The sequence below is a fragment of the Sphaeramia orbicularis genome, chromosome 3 (genome assembly GCF_902148855.1).
Source record: "Sphaeramia orbicularis chromosome 3, fSphaOr1.1, whole genome shotgun sequence".
Classification (NCBI taxonomy): Eukaryota; Metazoa; Chordata; class Actinopteri; order Kurtiformes; family Apogonidae; genus Sphaeramia; species Sphaeramia orbicularis.
The window spans coordinates 39,757,960-39,775,815 of record NC_043959.1 but is presented as its reverse complement, the minus strand read 5'-3'; the positions used below and the strand labels follow the sequence as shown (position 1 = coordinate 39,775,815).

Below are 17,856 nucleotides of genomic sequence, written 5' to 3'. Positions count from 1 at the left end.
CAGTGGGTGGTATTTGTTAGGTATCAAGTGATTGTCTTTGAAACTGATATATTGGTGGCAGCAAAAAGGGAAAATATGAGGATCTGAGCATCTGCAGGTCTTGTTGGGTGGTCTAAACTGACATTAAGGAAACTATAAATAGTAAAAAGTTTCTCAGATCCTGATGTCTGAAAGTTGCACTTCTTCTAACACAACATATCGAAATAACATAATCGACATTACAACTTCGCTTGTTGACTCCCATGTTATGGCTGATTGTTGTATATTATATTAATTGCATTATTTTCTAACAGTGATTATTGTGTATATATTTACCCATAAAGACCCAATGCTACTTTTGTGTCAGTTCCCAAATGAATTTCTCTCTATATTTCTTCTTTATTAAATGATTTATAACCATTTACTGCAATATTATCCTGTCTGGTTTTTTTTTCCATGAAAATCAAGTTTTTTCCTATATTTAATTTGTTGATCATGTAGATGTTCATAAAAGTTCAGAGTAAATTCAAAGGTTATTAAAATATCAATAACTGAACGTAAAACCAAGAGTGTCCATCCACTGTCATTGATCCAACTCCATAGGTTTTACTGGTGAATCAGTGTTGTAGAGGATGACGGTGTTTCCACAGAGCTTCTGAACATCCAAATGGGTCATATCTGATGACCATGAAAAGATGACAAGTTGTATTTTACACCAATTATTAACATGTATTGATAGGATTAGTGGATCAACAGGTATTAAACAGTTTACATCGGTAGATGATTTTGGCCGATGGTGGATGTTTGAGTCGTTATGGGTTAAATTAAAATACCTGTATTAATGGTTTCCATTAGGGTTGTCATATCTAAATAAACTTATTGCAGAAAAAGCACATAATATCTATATAAAGACAAAAACATGAAACAAAATACTTCAAATATTATTTATTCTTTAGCTCAAGCTTTTTGTTTTTACTAAACTGTTTAACTGTTTACTTTGAAACAAGAAAACGTAGTTAGATTAAAAGTTAACCTTAATAACTACATCTGCATGTAAAGTACCTGAAAAAGAAGTGAGAGGGAACTGATACAAAATGTACAAGACAATCATTTACATTGGCTTTAGCTTTACATGGCAATTCAGAAAAATATGTCTGCCTCCTACAGGGCATTTAAAATAAAATAATAATTAAATCATGTATTAGGTGTCATGCTAAAAATCGATTACAAATACAAACCTGAAATGTCTGTAAAATTCATATGCATCCTACAGTTACCATATACTGATATAATCTCATTGGAGAGATAGGTTTTTGTGCTTCTGCGTATTTGTCTGAAAGCTTTGCATGAACACACTCCTTCAGTTGTGTTGGTTTCTGGGAGGGGTTTGCAGCTTCAGTAATCACATAGCCTAATGCTGGTGCCGTCTGCTGTCTGGTAGAAACTCTAGGCCCAGATCTGCATGAAAGAACAGAGAAGAATCATAAACACAACTTGTATCTGTGACTGGTGTTATGTTTGACATTGGAATTATGACTGACACTTGATGAATAGCAAAAACTCCTCTTAAAAAAATCCTCTTATCATGAAAATGTCAATACCGATTATTATGCAGTAAATAGAGTATTCAGCTCTGGAAAAAAAACTTTAATGTGATACAAACTCCTTGAAAACCTCTGAAATGTGATCAAACTGACTAGAAATCAGGGTTACTCCACCAAATACCGACAGCAGAATTGTCTTTAATATTGTTTGTTTCAAAACAAAGTCAAGTTTGGGTTTTTTTGTATTTCTGAACCCCTGAAAACTGCATTTTCTATTTTCTGACCAGTTATTTTCTGCAGATAAATGCTCAATATGAAAAATGTATTAGGAATATAGGACACATGTCAGAATGTTTATTTTACCCAAACACTATAAATACAACAACTAATGGAGTTCACATCATTTACAGTAAATTTTAGAAGTCCACTGGATAAAGATGTATCTCCAGCGGCAACATTTTGATTCTGGACGCATTAGTTAAAATAAATACAAAAAAAAAAAAAGTTCATGAGAAGGAATATTTGTAGGACCAAAAAAAAGTTTGTTAGAGGTGGTCTTTGGAAAAAGGGATTCATAAAGTAGATACCAAACTGGAAGAAAAACTTTTACCATGGCATGGTAATAAAGGCATTTTAATGTTTAAATAGAGTGCCTTGGAGTTTTTCTTCCAGTTTGGTATCTACAAAACAGAACAAAAACTGAGGATCATGCCAATGTCTGCAAATCCCCTGCTCACCCGCAAAGTGTAGTCCCAGGAGGCTGAGCACATCGCCGTGCCGTCAGGGGACACTCTCACTCTGCTGATGCGATTCTCATGACCATACAGCGTGGTGATTCTGTTTCCTTTCAAAACGTCCCACACATTAATGGTGTAGTCATTGTAGCCGGCGAACAGCAAGCGGCCTGACAGCGAGTGGGGGCGGGGGACAGACATCATACGAAACAGGAAGTGGGGTTTTTCGGGGGGAAAAAAGCAGAAGTACAGACAGACAATAAGCTGACTGATTCTATAAATGTTTGATTTCATATTGAAGTACCTTAGGTGGGTGTAAGGTTACGTGAGGAAGAGTTGGTCCAAACTTTTATTTGCATAGAAAAACATATATTAATGATCTTGTTGCATCCAAAAGGTCACAGAACCCACAAAAAGTCCTGTACTTTGTGTTACAGTGAGAAACATTTTATAGAACACATTTTTGATTTGTTTATTACCACTGAGGGAGAAGTCCACGGTAGAAGCACCGAATACAATGCTGTCCTTCTGGTAGACGGCCACCTCACGGTCAGCTCGCAGATCATAGAAACGGCACTGAGGATGACCCACAAATAGGAAATCACAAAAGTGACAACTGCACCAATACTCTGCAAACACTTTATGACAGACACCATCACTGATATAAGTCTGGGCTCTGACTAAAATCCATATAGAATGATATAAAGGAATGAACCTGATTGACATGTAGTTATACAAATGTGTTGCAACTGAAAAAATAAGTCAGTAGCAGGAAAAAGGCTCAGAGTGAATCAATACTTCACCTTTTCGACACAACTGAGATAGTCAACTCAATAACTTCAGAGGACATTTATCGACATGACCAACAGACACATCATCACAAACAGATAAGCAGGTCGTATAATGTGACTCACTGTGGCATCGTCCGATGCTGAAGCAAATGCATCTCCACTGGGGTAATACCTGAACATATAGAAGGCTGGAGTTAGATACCGGGAAGCTAGAAACTACAACAAATAAGTTTATGATTTCTAGTAAGGGAAAATTTCTGGAACTTGAATTAAATAATAAGACAAGTGGAAAAAACATTAATCAATATTTGCGTAAAACTAGTATTCAAAGGGGTCATATTTTGCTAAGCCCAGTTTTATTTGTCTTTGGTACATTTATTTATGCATTTGGACCCTAATAGTTCTAAAAGTTTGAATTTGAACCCTCCAGGTGCTGCAAAGCTATCTTTATATTCATTTTGGCAAAAATCGAGTGGATTTCTACAACCCGTTTCAATTCCTGCTTAATTTGTTACATTTTATAACTAGTTAAATCATGACATTTGCACATACAGGGGTTGGACAAAATAATGGAAACACCTTCTATGATGCCACAATGTTGGGTGTTTCCATTATTTTGTCCAACCCCTGTATAAGGTCAAGACTTCTGACGAACATTTCTTCGAGTACAGCATAATTGTTTGTCAGCAGCAGCAGTTGGAGTCCATACTGAAAATATGTCCAAACTTCAAGCCGATCACCTAAGATGTTCAGATACTGGTTGTATTAACAAACACAAGTGACTGAATGGGACAGAACAGCACAGTCAACAACCTGGTGGGGGCAGGGTGTGAAGTGGCTCCTTTGCCTTTAAAGGGCCAGTGCTCAAAACGACCTTTACGGTGTCATTACTCAAAAATAAGGTTGAAGATGGACCTGTGGAGTTTAATTAATGAAGAATTCAGACCCAAACATAGCATTTACAGTTTACATTGACCACAGGGAAATGTTTTAAAATGCATAATTCCATTTAAAAAAAGCAAAATATCACTCCTTTAAATGCTATTCAGAACCAAAGACTTTCATGAAGACCATTATTAGTACCACTTCTCCTCTTACTTGTTTTTAAACAGTCCATCTTGTCACATCAAGTATAATGACACGCACACTAATATTCCACCATTTACACATTAGCTGGGGATATTCTGAATTAGACCTTTCTTCAAATTGAGTATTTTCCAGTCATGACATGGAATATGTTGATATTATTCTGGTTTTATGAGGAGAGTTTGGACACATATACAGTGTAAGTGGAATACAAGGCATCTGTTTATGATTAGTGTGGATAGAGACAAAGATCCTCTCTGGTACAAATACGTACACAAATGAGAAGTCCACATTCATACTAAGATGGAGAAAAATGTTGAATTTACACATTATGAAAAATGAAATCAACAGTTTGTGAGCAAATATTGAAAAGATGACCTTCACTGTCAACAGCCTATTAGGAATAATTGTGCAGGTAAATGTAGTGACTGTTTGTGTTTTTTGGGGGAAGGAAATCCAGGAAAAATTGTTATGATTTTCATCAAAAAGCTGGACTCACTTCACACAGTTAATGTCAGAGATGTGGCTCTCAAATGACTGAATGTTCTGTCCAGAGCGCATGTCCCACACGTTGGCCTTCTTATCACAGCCCTGGAATCAACATACACACATTGGAGAGAAGGAATATTGACACACTTTTATCAAAATGTTTTCCCTGAATAAGGTCTGAGTTTACTGAAACTATGAATGAAAACAGATTCCACTGACTATGCGAATGTCAAACCCAGATTACAGAAAACACTGTCCTCTCTCTCACCCCAGAGACAAAAGTGTTTCCAGTCTCAGACGGGGCGAGGTCCAGAGACAACACATCAGCTGTGTGACCATGGAAACTCTGAAGCAGCTGCCCGCTCTCCACGTCCCACAATGCACATGTGCCGTCACCACTGGAGGTCAGGAGCTAAGAGACCCACAAATACATACACACACAGAAACAAGAAAACAGCAACATGTTACGCGTAATGTAGATACACAAACATGCGTTCTAACAGCTCAGCCCAGAGAGGCCGTTCAAGTTACAGACACAGAGATATGATGCAAACCCACACGCAAAAATGTCAAAATGTCAGCAATCTCCTCTGATTAGAGCAGATTATGGGCACTTAAAGGCACACGCAGGCATCAGAAATCCCTGCTGGCTGATAGATTAGAGAGCTCCTGCTGGATGACCTCAGGCACAAATCCACACCACATCCTGCCTGCACTGAGAGGGAGCTCCAGTTTCAACATGAATGCAATTATCTGTAAGCCACAATTACTGACACACAGTCGCAGATGGGAACCTTACTGATGTAACAGAGCATCAGTCCTTCTCCAGTGGCTCTGCTTACCACCACCTGCATGTATTTGATGCTTGCAGGGGGTCCATTAAATCACCCGCTGAGCCCACATTTCATGAGGAAGCTTTACACAAGTCAAAACACAGTGCAGCAGATTAAAACACTACAAAGACTCAGAAAGCAACTCTTACAATCTTATATCCTACAATGAACAACATTTTTTGGATGATATACTATATATAAAGTGATTGTGGGTAGGACTGGATAAGCAGTGGCTTCTTCCTACTCCCTTTCAGGCAAAACAGTTGTTCTTTTTTTCTATTATTTGATTTTTTTATGTGTGTATTGTTTATTTATTTATTTTTTTCTTCCATATGTTTGGTATTATGTCTGTGTCTGAAATAAACTAAACTCAAACTAAAAAAAAAAAATGTGCAAAATTATTAACATTGTTTTAACACTTTGTTCCCTTCTTATGTATTCATGTTCTTAATTCTTACTCATTTCTCTTTACTTATGTTAAATGTATTTATTTTACTTGGACTTTAAGCTAAATTACTGTCACAGAATATCTGAATGTCAATTTTACACCTAGAAAATGTGGACTTTTTTTAATCCTTCAGCTGTGAGTATTGAGGACACTTTATGATCCCTTAGCATTGTCTTAAATGTCGTGCTTCAAGGTCCACTGAGTGGCTAGTGTGTGTGAGTAGTGTTCTTGTGTTTTTGTGTGTATATGACAGAAAGGGTGTGTCAAAGAAAAAGACAGAAAGAAAGTATGCGTGTGTGTGCATGTGTTAAATGCTCTGCCCTCAGGTCAACATGCTTCACTCTCGCCTAGATAAAAGCCACTCAGTGTCTATTAATACACCCAGAATAGTGGACCACCCCCCCTTGTCTCTTTTCTGTCCGTCCTCAGCCTGGCATCTGTCTCCCTTCCCCTCTTCGTCCTCACTGTTGTGTACCTCTGCCACACTGATGTCTGGAGTGGAGTAAATTATTAAAGCCAACAAACAAGGATGAAGATAGCCTATGTTTCCTCTTTCCTGTCGGGTTGTCACAGCTACAGATACTTTACAAAAACCTAATATGGTCTTTGTTTGAATGTTAATGTAGAGAAAAGTAATCTGTGCGTTTTCCTTAACTACAGTCACAACGAGACTTAAACTGTCGGGGACCGACAGCAAAGGTATATCCCCGTAATCCCCCAATCCTCTGCAATATATAAATCTATCCACAATAATTGTTAGACAGTCGATATGAACTCAATTTGAGCTACATCGACCTGATAGTAGCAGAATAATGGTCAGAGAACCAATTTTCCCCACAAAACTCCACCTGGTGAATGAAAATTACACCATATGAACTCTGGATGGGAGCCAGAAAATGGTCATTTGTAAGATGATCAATATGAACCAAATCTTATCTCAGTCAGCCTATTATTGCTTGATTTATGTCCAAAAAACAGATTTTCAACTAAAGCACCCCCGTTTGGATGACTTATAATACTCGTAGAGAGGCTGATATCCATAGACTTCTTCTACTAGGGCTCCCCTGTGTTGGTTATCAAGGGATAAGAAATCCAACCAAATCTGTCCTAGTTATCACATTCGCATGAAGGATATCCAGTGACGTCAGATCCAGCGGTGGTGTTTGGGGTAAAACCATTATATGGCCGAAACTCGATTTCGGGGATATAAATATTGTCTGCAGTATTTACAATATCACATGCAGCTATAATTTTTATAACACACTCCGATCAGCTGCTTTAATTATTACAATATAATTCTATAAACAGTATAATTTTTTGTGTCCTAGTGTTTATTATGTTTATACTGTCAACTAAAACATAAACAGATTTGATCATTTTATCATTTTTCTGAATGTTCCACTTGTAGATTTCTGAAACGTTCAAGTGATTATTCTGACCATAAAGAAAAGATTAAACCCACAAATACATCCTTCGTCTTCACCCAGGACCACAGCAGCCTTTACACTCAAGAGACATAATAATTTGTCGTTAATTGCAATAATTATTGATATTAACTGAAGATTCTTATCATAATAACATTGGTGAATGAGGCAATACTTATAACATATCTGTAATATTATCAAAGTTGAATTTAATATTATTAGGACTAGGGGGGACTTACTGATCTAAGGGTTTTAGTTCAGACTAGATGTTGTGGTAAAAAAACCTTAAAACCAAGCTTCATCTCGTGGTTTCTCTACAAATGATGTCCAACTTTTACACACACATGCACTATCTTCAAAATGTCTCCAGAGTCCCCATTTACACATTTCAAGTGGAGTAAAGTGATTTGTGCGAGTAGTAGTAATTATCAGCTCATCACAGGGTGTTAAAGCGCTGCTCACCTGCATGTCAGAGTTGGTGAAGGTGCATGCTGAGAGGTAGTTGGTGTGCATGGCAACCACCTTCTTCTTCGCATTCAGGTTCTCATTTTTGTCCAGTGACAGTGGGAACACCGAGCATTTGTTATCTAGTCCACTTTTAGAAGAGAAACATTACAGGTCCAATCTTAACACAACAGTACATACAATAATATACAGATACTACAGTATAGGATACTCATCAGCCTCTATTTACAAATCACTGTATATTTTATATGCACTTAATGTACGATAATCACAGGCATGAAAATAAGGTTTAAAGGAGACTTTCCAACTTGCTAAGAGATGAGAAATTTTTGTCATGGTTGTGCTGTCAGATTTTGTATATTAGGATAAAAACAGAACAGAGTTTTCCAATGGGGTGGCCTTGATAGTTGGTACAGCAGCATGAAGTGTGTACGAGGGCTGTTCAATAAGTTCATGGCCTCACCCAGAAATACTGGTTGTTATAATACAGGATGTTACATTCTTTCGTGATGGGATAGTGATGGTTGAACATCGATGGACCAAGTGCATTGCTGTAAATGGAGATTATGTTGAAAAATAAAATATAAATTATCAGTCTGTGTTGTTCTGTTCTGGGTGAGGCCATGAACTTATTGAGCAGCCCTCATACATGTATATGAAGTTTGTCAAAGCTTCAATGTGTAATATATAGTGACATCTAGTGTTAAAATATCAGATTGTAATCAACTGAATCTCCCTGTGAAAACCCTCATTAAAGCCAGTCTTAACTTTGTCTTTTTTTGTTTTAGTTAAAGTTGTATTAACTCCATAATACCCATGATAAAACAGATAAAAAGAACTGAGGGAGGGTCTGTTCTGACTGATAGTAGATATAGTAAAGTATATATAGTAGAAACATGGTAGTGCAACATGGTGTACTCCACTCCCTCTGTAGATATAAACAGCTCATTCTCATTTTCTTCTGATTATGCATTAAAACATAATTCTAAATATTATACTCCATGTTTGCAAGACCCTCTGAAATGACCTGAAATCTGAAACACTGAACCTTTAATCCAAGATGTTGTACTCACCCACAAGCAATAGCACAGCCTGAGGGTGCATAAGCGCAAGCCAAAACCCATGTACATGGCAAAGATACTCCATGTTCCTGAAACACAGATGTACAAATACATACACTTTAGCAATAATTCATAATGGACGAGATTCATAATACAACCTTTTTTTTCCCAGGACAAACCACCTATGAATATAGACAGAGCTGCCATCAGGCTAACTGTGGTGAGCACTTTGAGTCTGGTTTTGTCAGCTCCATCAAGGCGGATGATGGATGAATCCTTGCTGTCACTTAAGTGCTTTCCCTCTCACACACACAGTGATTATTACAGAGGACAGATGGAACCATAATCTGTAAACCCGTGATCCCATGCGGTTGTTTCATGCCCTCACTTTCAGAGGAGTGTAGCAGCGGAGGACAACCCACCGCACCACTCAACACTAATACAAGTGTTGTAAAGACAGCGGGCATCTGAGGATCCAAATAAAAGCCTTATATAACAGAGTGAGCATGAAGTGGGTCAGGTTACACTGGGTAGCAGAGTCTAAGATACACGTCCAAATGCATTAAGACTTCATTGAACTAACACCCACAGTTCACACAAAAACAGCAACTACGGTATGAGCAGAAGCTGTTTTAAATACAACAGTTTAATCACTTTACTATTTTACTCCAGTTTCATTGATTCTAGATGTACTTTTCTTCATGAGAATTACTATACAATTTAATATTGGAAATGCAAATTTCTATGTGGAAACAGCCTCAACAACACATCTATTTCCACACTTCTCTAGTCTTATGTTTGTTCCTAAAAGTCATCATTCATTCAACATTTCACTTTCTTCTGAAAGTTCTCAAATTTAAGTTAAAGGGGTCATATTTTGCTAAACCCACTTTTATTAGTCTTTGGTACATTTATTTGTGTATTTGGACCCTAATAGTTCAAAAAGTTTGAATTTGAACCCTCCAGATGCTGCAAAGCTATCTTTATATTCATTTTGGCAAAAATCGAGTGGATTTCTACAACCCGTTTAAATTCCTGCTTAATTTGTTACTTCTATAACTAGTTATGTCAAGACATTTGTACATATAAGGTCAAGACTCCCAACGAACATTTCTCAGAACATGTTATAACTGTTTGTCAGCAGCAGCAGTTGTAGTCCATACTGAAAATATGTCCAAACTTTGAACCGACTTAAAATGTTCAGTTGTTGGTTGAACGGGACAGAGCAGCACAGCCAACAACCTGGAGGGGGTGGGGTGTGAAGTGGCTCATTTGCATTTAAAGGGCCGGCACTCAAAACAACCTTTCTGGTGTCATTAGTCAGAAACAGGGTTGAAGATGGACCCGTGGAGTTGAATTAATGAAGAATTCAGACCAAAGTATAGCATTTACAGTTTATGTAGACCACAGGGAAATATTTTAAATTGCATTTTTAAAAAAAGTAAAACCTCACTCCTTTAAGGAGTCACATGTAAATGGCCAAGTTTGGGGTTCAAATATGATTTGGCTGTTTGTTGTCATGTCATTGGCTGCAAAATTATAATTTTTCATGTGACATTATTACTGTAAGTAGATACATCTATTTTTATAGAGAGAGAGTTTATAGGTATGCAGAGTTTTTCTTATTTTACTTTTTCTTACATTTTGTATTTATCCAAACAAGAGAGACAACCACTGCTGGCAAAGTATTCCTTGTACGTGTTTACATACTTGAAGAATAAAGATGATTCTGATTCTAAATGAATATTAAAATATCTAAACCACAGATTTATCCACTGCTGAAAGGAAATCCCTCATTCCATTGGAAAAATTTGTTCAAAACCACCACTGACTTTTACTTACCTTATTAAGAGTGAATCCGTCCCAAACAATCACTTTTCCATCCTAGATATTAAACAAACAAGAAATGACACAATCATCACATAATAATGTTTATCAAATACAGTAAAAAAAAACGTGTGTGTTTCTGTGCACGTGCAGATGTTTACCTGTGAGGAGCTGACCAGTCGGCGTTTGTCTTTACACCAGTCCATACACAGCACCTTGTTTCCATGACCCTTGAGCACACGTCTGGGCTTTATGGAGAGAGTACCCACCACCTCTACCTTTTCAGCCACCTGGTGCACTAAGGTACACACACATACAGATCTGAAATCAGGTTCAGAAGTTATCTACTGCAATGCAATGTACTAGAGGAGTGGTACACAGTGGACATATTTATCTGAATATTAAACATATATGAGATTAGCTGCTCAACATTAGTATTAATACTGATTTAATGACTGATGTGTTTTATGGAAGGTTGTTTTATGGTTGAATTTACGCTCATCCAACGACAATGTGATTATAATCGGAAAGACTTCAACTGAGGCTTTCAGCATTTTATGAACATTTAATTCCAGTATTTGGTATATTTAAAGAGTAGCAGTAATACACTGTAAAAAAAAAAAAAAAAGTCCTACACTACAAACCTTAAAAAAAAAAAAGTACCACAATAAAAAGTGTAAAGCTGAAGTGGTTTAAAAGATTTATGCTGAATAAAGCAGGAAAAATATTGCCAGTTACCTGTACAAGTAACTAACGTTAGATTAAAAATATATCAAAAAAGAAAACTTTGTGTAGAAATAAGCTGTAACGCAACCGTAATGATCAGCAAATCAAAAAAAGTAAAGCATAAAAAAATATGTAAAAATGGTCTGAGGGTTCCTAAGGGTTAAGTCTGGTCCACTGTACACGAGGACCTTCTGAACACTATACTGCAAATATTGTCTTTTTTACTGCTACAATTATTATTAAAGATAATTTAAGAGCTTAGAGGATTACTGTAATCTAATGTGGTAATTTGTTTGAGTAGTTTTAGCTGACTATTATTTTGTGTTGTTAATGTTTCTTTTGATTCCAAGCTGAAAAAATATTGACATATCCTCCTGATATTAAGTAGGTTTTTGTCTTTTTTTTTCTCTTTTTTTACACTAAATAATTGCCTTGATTGGAAACTGTATGATGCCACAGTTTTTCAGATACATATATATATTTTTATTATTTAATTAAATGTCCTTTGCAGAGAACAGTTTTTTGTTTTGTTTTTTTAAATAAAGCTGTGAAACTCAAAATGCATTGCTGGGTCTCAGGAGGATATGATCATTTTATAGCAGTTTTTTGAAGGTCTCTAGAGGACAGTAAATTAGAAAGATGCACAAGAATCAAACCCAGCACCTTAGTAAAAGTACCTTTACTTTAAGTCCTGTATCAGTATCTCAGTAGAAGTACTTTTACTTCCTAATTAAATACTTTTAGGCTGATTTCTAAACATAAAGTAGCTAGGTTGAAGTTAGCTAATAGCTAGTCTCGAATATATTTTATAACTTATTTGGCAAACACATGACAGTCTGTCTACAGTTCACACCGACTGAAACACTTAAGATTATTTTACTAACAAAAAAAAAATCTAAAGTTATACCTTTACCTTTTGATATATGTACATTTTAGCACATTTCTATTATTATTTTTTTTTACAACTATTCCTACTGCTCAAACTACACTTAGCATTAGCATTAGCATTGACATTCACCTAAACATTAAGCTCATTTTAAAGGATGACATTCTCTGTAAACTAATGTGAGTCAGCTCTAACCCCACTGTTCTGTCATGTCTGAAGTCAAACCCACTGCGGACACACAGGACACTGTTCACTGGGTCCACAGGACACTAGTTGTGTCACTTACACTCCACATCGTTGAGCTTCCCCCTCTCCTCCTCCAGCCTCCGCTTCAGGGCTTCACTCTCCAGCTTCAGCGACGCCACGGACTCCCCCGACAGGAGCCCCTGACAGGCCATCTGCACACGGACACAGCACAGCCACAGGTGAGGGGGGGGCGTGGGCTCTGGGAGTCACGGCATACACCGGGAATATGAGGGGAGGAAACGGGACGGTGACAGTCCTGGACACGGCGGAGATGGAAGTGAGGAGGAGGAGGAGGAGGATGCTCTGACACAGCGCCTCCTCCTCCCCCTCCTCCTCCTCCTCCTCCTCCTCCCCCTTCTGTCTCACTACACTCTTCAACCTCCTGTCTGTCACTGTCAAATAATATTCCACTTTTTCATCTTACATCCACCTTATGCCTGCTCCTCTGAGCCTACATTTGTATTATTTTCAGTTAAAGTATTTTCTTTCACCTCCTCAGATCCAGGAAAGGAAAAGTTTCATGTCACTCTTACAGATGACAAAAATTAAAAATGCATTGCTGGGTCTCAAAAAGTTAAAGCCCTTCATTGTAACCTGCCCACTCCACCTGTAGTCAGTTTTTTTATTTATTTATTTATTTGACTGAGCATAAATTGACCTATCCTACTGAGACCCAGGAAGGGAAAAGTTTTGGCTTTTTTACATTAACCCTTTCATGCATGAATTATGAGAACCTTAATCATGACCCCCCCCCCCCCCCCCCCCCCCGTTTTTATTCCTCTTTAGGCATAAAAAATTAAAAAAAAAAAAAAAAGTAAGTGACAGCTTTTTATGAACCTATTTTTCATGGAATTGCAAAAATGTCCACTCAAATGGATACGATGCGTTTAATTTTTGAAGCCAAGAAACATGTATTTACTGATCTACTGTGAAAACTATGAAATAAAAACACTTTTAATGCTGCTAATCTGATGTTTTCTCATATTTAAACACACTCTAATACTAGTTATTATTCACTTCATGGAGATAATATACAAAATAACCCTATTTTGTTGAAGAAAAAATGATAATTACAGTCTAATAACAATTGATTAGACTGACTCAAACATGTTACTGCAGATCAGGTTCATTCAGAACAGCAAAGTTACATGATGCATAAGTGTCCACTGTGTTGGCTGATATGGAACTAAAACAACAAAACTCATGAATATATAAGAGAACAGCTGTAGAATAGCTGTCCACTGTAGTGACCAGTATGCATGAAAGGGTTAAATAATTGCCTTGATCAGATACAGCAGGATGTAACAGTTTTCTGTTTTTTTTTTTTTTTTAATTTATTTTATTTTACCTTTATTTAACCAGGAAAACCTCACTGAGATTAAAAATCTCTTTTTCAAGAGTGTCCTGGCCAAGACGGGCAGCGGTACATTAAATAGTTACAGACACAGACTTCCAAACATAAAACGAATACATAAAAAGCACATAGACAAGTCAAACCTTCCAAAGTCAACTCTGCAAAAAGTGCTCATGAAATGTAGACAAAGTGCGTCAGGTAAAACATCTGTAGCCAGTTGTCTCCCTCTCTAAGTCATACAACGTCCTCTTAAAAGTGTCCAACGAAACCAGGTCCTTAAGTTTCAGGTCTTTTTGTAGTTCATTCCAGGTGAATGGGGCCACATACCTGAGGGCCCTTTTCCCCTGTTCAGTTCTAACTTTAGGAACAGACAACAAGAAAAGATCCTGAGAACGCAGATTATAAGCGTCTGTGGTTCTCTGACTGATGTAGGTCAGAAGGTAGGATGGGAGCAGACCTAGGATAGACTTATAAATTAAAATACGCCAGTGACTCAGCCTGCGAGCCGACAAAGAAGACCATCCTACACGATCATAAAGCAGACAATGATGGGTAAGAGATTTAAAATGGTGATGAACCTCAAAGCTCCATGATACACAGTGTCCAGTGACTGTAAACTATGGGTGGAGGCATGCATGTACAAGACATCACCATAGTCCAACACAGACAGAATTTTTTTTTTTTTTTTTTAAGGAATGTCCTTTGCAGTTTTGTTTAAGTAAATATATGAAACTCTTGTCCACTGAAGAGGACAAAAATGCATTGCTGGGTCTCAGGAGGATATTTCTCTTATGAGAATATATATATGATTAGTGAGGGTGATAAGTGAGGTTAATTACTTACAAAAGATCTAAGGGGCTTGACTTTTCATATATGATACTGATAGGAAGCTTAAGGATAGACTGTTGTGTGGAGAAGGGATGGGATTAAATAAGTTATACTTCCTCCCACTCCTTTTCAAATGTGCAAATAAAGTCATGTATATGTATAAGTTTTGTTTTTTTGTTTTTTTTCCGTGACTTCTTACTACCTGTTTTATTTCTAAGGAATAAGTAAGATTACTTTGTCTTGTTGCATATTTGAAATAAACTAAACTAAAATAAATAAATGAATAAATAAAAAATCAAGGTTTAGCTCTCTGAAAACCAGAAACACCTATTTTTTTTAAAATATCATCATGCATGTTTGCTTGTTTTAATATATTACATGTAAATGTGTATTCAGTTGTTTAAGGCAAATAGTTTTGGTACGGAAAGAATGTTTTTAATCTTTTAGCCTCGACTAATTAATAAGAATCAATTGTAACCTAAAATGATTTAAGAAACTAAATAGTTATAGTACTGATCATGAAACAAATGTACTGAATATACTGAACTGTTCTGACACTCCTGTTTTAATCAAAACTGCAGAATTCATTCAACTCAATGTCTGCGCAAAATAAGAGCAAAGGCACGAACAATTTAGAAATCCAATGAGGAAACATGAAAAAAAAAAAAACATTCATGAGACCCAATCAGATTAAACAGGTGGATGCACTGACTCCTCCCACCCCTACCAGTCCACACCTGGTCCACTCCTATTAGCCTATCATCACATCATGCACACACAATCCAAACATAAAGCCCCCCCCCCCCCCCCCAGGGTCCCACAGTGTCTGGATTCAAGACTAACCAAGAATTTATTTGGTGTGAGGAGAGAATGAACGATGAAACACATCCCCTCCCAAAGACACATAATTAGGTCGCAGGGGATTTTATTTGGGTCGACTAATGAATTAGATTTTCAGGAATTAAAAAAAAAACTCTTCTGATGGTGGATTCCTGTTATTTTATATCGTATGAATAGTTCATTTTTTTTTGAAAACCGATATTTGATCAGTAGTAAAAAGGTTATAAGATATTTGATCAGGCATCTGTGTGGGCAGCACTTGAAGTTCAATAAATGTAAAAAAAGAAAGTAATATGTATACGTGTATTAATAATTTCATTTATATTGCTGCATAAAAATCTTAATTATCTGAGTGTTTCAATTGTATTTTACAGTTAACGTGCTTTTTTTTTTTTTTTTAAATTAAAAATCAGCCTTAAACATCGGCCTCAAAAATCAGTTGCAGATATTGGCTATCAACTGACCAAATTTTTTAAAAATCGGTATTGTCCTTAGAAAATCCCACATTGGTCGACCTCTACTTATGAATGATTTTTGTTTTACAGATTTGAGGGAAAAAACAGAGCAAAGTATTTAACATGTTCTCACTGGAACATGAAATAATGAAAACCCACTACCAATCCTAGATAATAAGTAAGTGTCATGGTTTATATGGTAATTAGACAGTTTGTCATTATTGAAAAGTGGGCGCTTAGAAAAATAGTTTGGAAAAATACACATGAAAAACACTGTCTGTGAAACTCTAATGGATTTTAGGCCTAAACTAATGTCTTGATAGTCACAGTCGAGCCTCTTCTGTCAAATTCATCCCATAAAAGTGTGAAGTATGTAATGATGGATGGGAAAACTGTGCGTACCACTTCCATACAGAAGGAGCAGTAGTTGATGGGCTCATTCTTGATGTAGATGTTCATCAGTGGGCTGGCCTTTCCACAGTTGTCACAAGGCCCAAAAGTGGCCGCCACGAACGTCTGATCACACATGGCTGCAGGAGATCCAAAACACGCCTCTGACAACACACAAGATACTCAGAATCACACACAGATCCACTCCGCTTTGAGGTACACAGACTATTTTTGTCTCGATCAAGACTTTTTTTTTTTTTTTTTGATTCCTGTGCAGGCTTTGACCACTTGACTTGGCCTGTTTGTGTGTTGGTGTCCAGAAGATAAGTAGCTGGTAATCTAGTCCTGATCCTTCTCTGAGCTGCAGTGCAGAAGTGTACAGTAGAGCAGTAGCTATTCTGGGAACTGACACGTCCAGTACAGACCATATGGATGACACAATGAACAAAAAACACTGTTCTGTGTCAAATAATCATATATTTGGATGAATTACCACTTCAAATTCCGTCCATACTGTACATAATAATAGTAATAATGTAAAGACCTTTGGCTGCCATGAAAAGCACTACAGAAATCCAATTCATTATTATGATTATTATTATTATAGGGTATCTTTAAATGAAGCAGAAGTCATATAAACATATCATCAAACAGGACATACAACAATTTTCAATCATCCCATCGTTACATGTATTTAAACTGTGTGCAGCATTTATGTCAAATACAGAAAAAAAAACAATATGTAATTATAGAATTTAATTTGCCAGAATGCAAAAAAGCTAGACTGTCATCTTGTTAATTTCTTGCTTCCATTAGAAGTTTTTCTGCTGCCAAACATTTCATAAATTACATCTAGAATTCTAAAAGTTTACAAAAAAAATGTTTGTACACAGTCTAGTTACATTTTAATAATTTGATTTTACTGACATGTAAACCCAGAATAATTCATAGTAGCCCACAGGATTCTAATATTTTATTAAATTAAAAGACTGAATAATTAATTTAAAAAAAAAAAAAGTCATACCTCAGAAGAACAGCAGCGTCCCTCTGTTCAGAAGGTCCTTGTCCGTGGAGGCGTATGTGGAGTTTTCCAGTGAAGAGGATTGTCCGTGTCAGAGAGGGAACAGTAAGCTTCTTAGCAGACAGTGTTTAAGCGTCGTCCCTGCTCTTCTTTTACCTTCACTCTCCATACGTTACTGCAGCATTACCTGGACGTCCAACGTAATCCTGGACATAATCAAATTAAACTTCCTCTCGTGCACCTTTGGTTCTTTTGTGTAGAGAGAAAAAGCTGCAGTTTATTGGTCACATGTTTGCATTGGCTTGTGTAGTGATATATAAATGATGTAATCCTATCACATGTACATATATGCATTACAGATTATACAAGCGCAGACATGTCTGTTTCATCACTAGTCACTAAGTCAGAGACATTTACTCAATAACCATT

The 17,856-nt window shown here is 36.7% G+C and overlaps 1 protein-coding gene across 2 annotated transcripts; it reads right to left on the bottom strand.

Moving 5' to 3' along the window:
• Positions 1-909: 909 nt before the first annotated feature.
• Positions 910-17,565, bottom strand: gnb5b (guanine nucleotide binding protein (G protein), beta 5b). Of its 2 annotated transcripts, none has more exons than XM_030162989.1 (13): positions 17,431-17,564; positions 16,419-16,570; positions 12,580-12,691; positions 10,843-10,979; positions 10,697-10,738; positions 8,867-8,943; positions 7,791-7,923; positions 4,892-5,035; positions 4,634-4,725; positions 3,172-3,220; positions 2,737-2,833; positions 2,261-2,427; positions 910-1,437 (listed from the first exon to the last, which is right to left on the bottom strand). In XM_030162989.1, the coding sequence occupies exons 2-13, from the start codon at positions 16,542-16,544 to the stop codon at positions 1,426-1,428; spliced, it is 1,188 nt and encodes a 395-aa protein (XP_030018849.1). In that variant the 5' UTR covers positions 16,545-16,570; positions 17,431-17,564; the 3' UTR covers positions 910-1,425. The 2 variants fall into 2 exon arrangements, with proteins under 2 accessions (XP_030018849.1, XP_030018848.1); XM_030162988.1 differs by lacking the exon at positions 910-1,437 and adding an exon at positions 1,933-2,022 and having other exon boundaries at positions 2,217-2,427; positions 17,431-17,565.
• Positions 17,566-17,856: the final 291 nt, after the last annotated feature.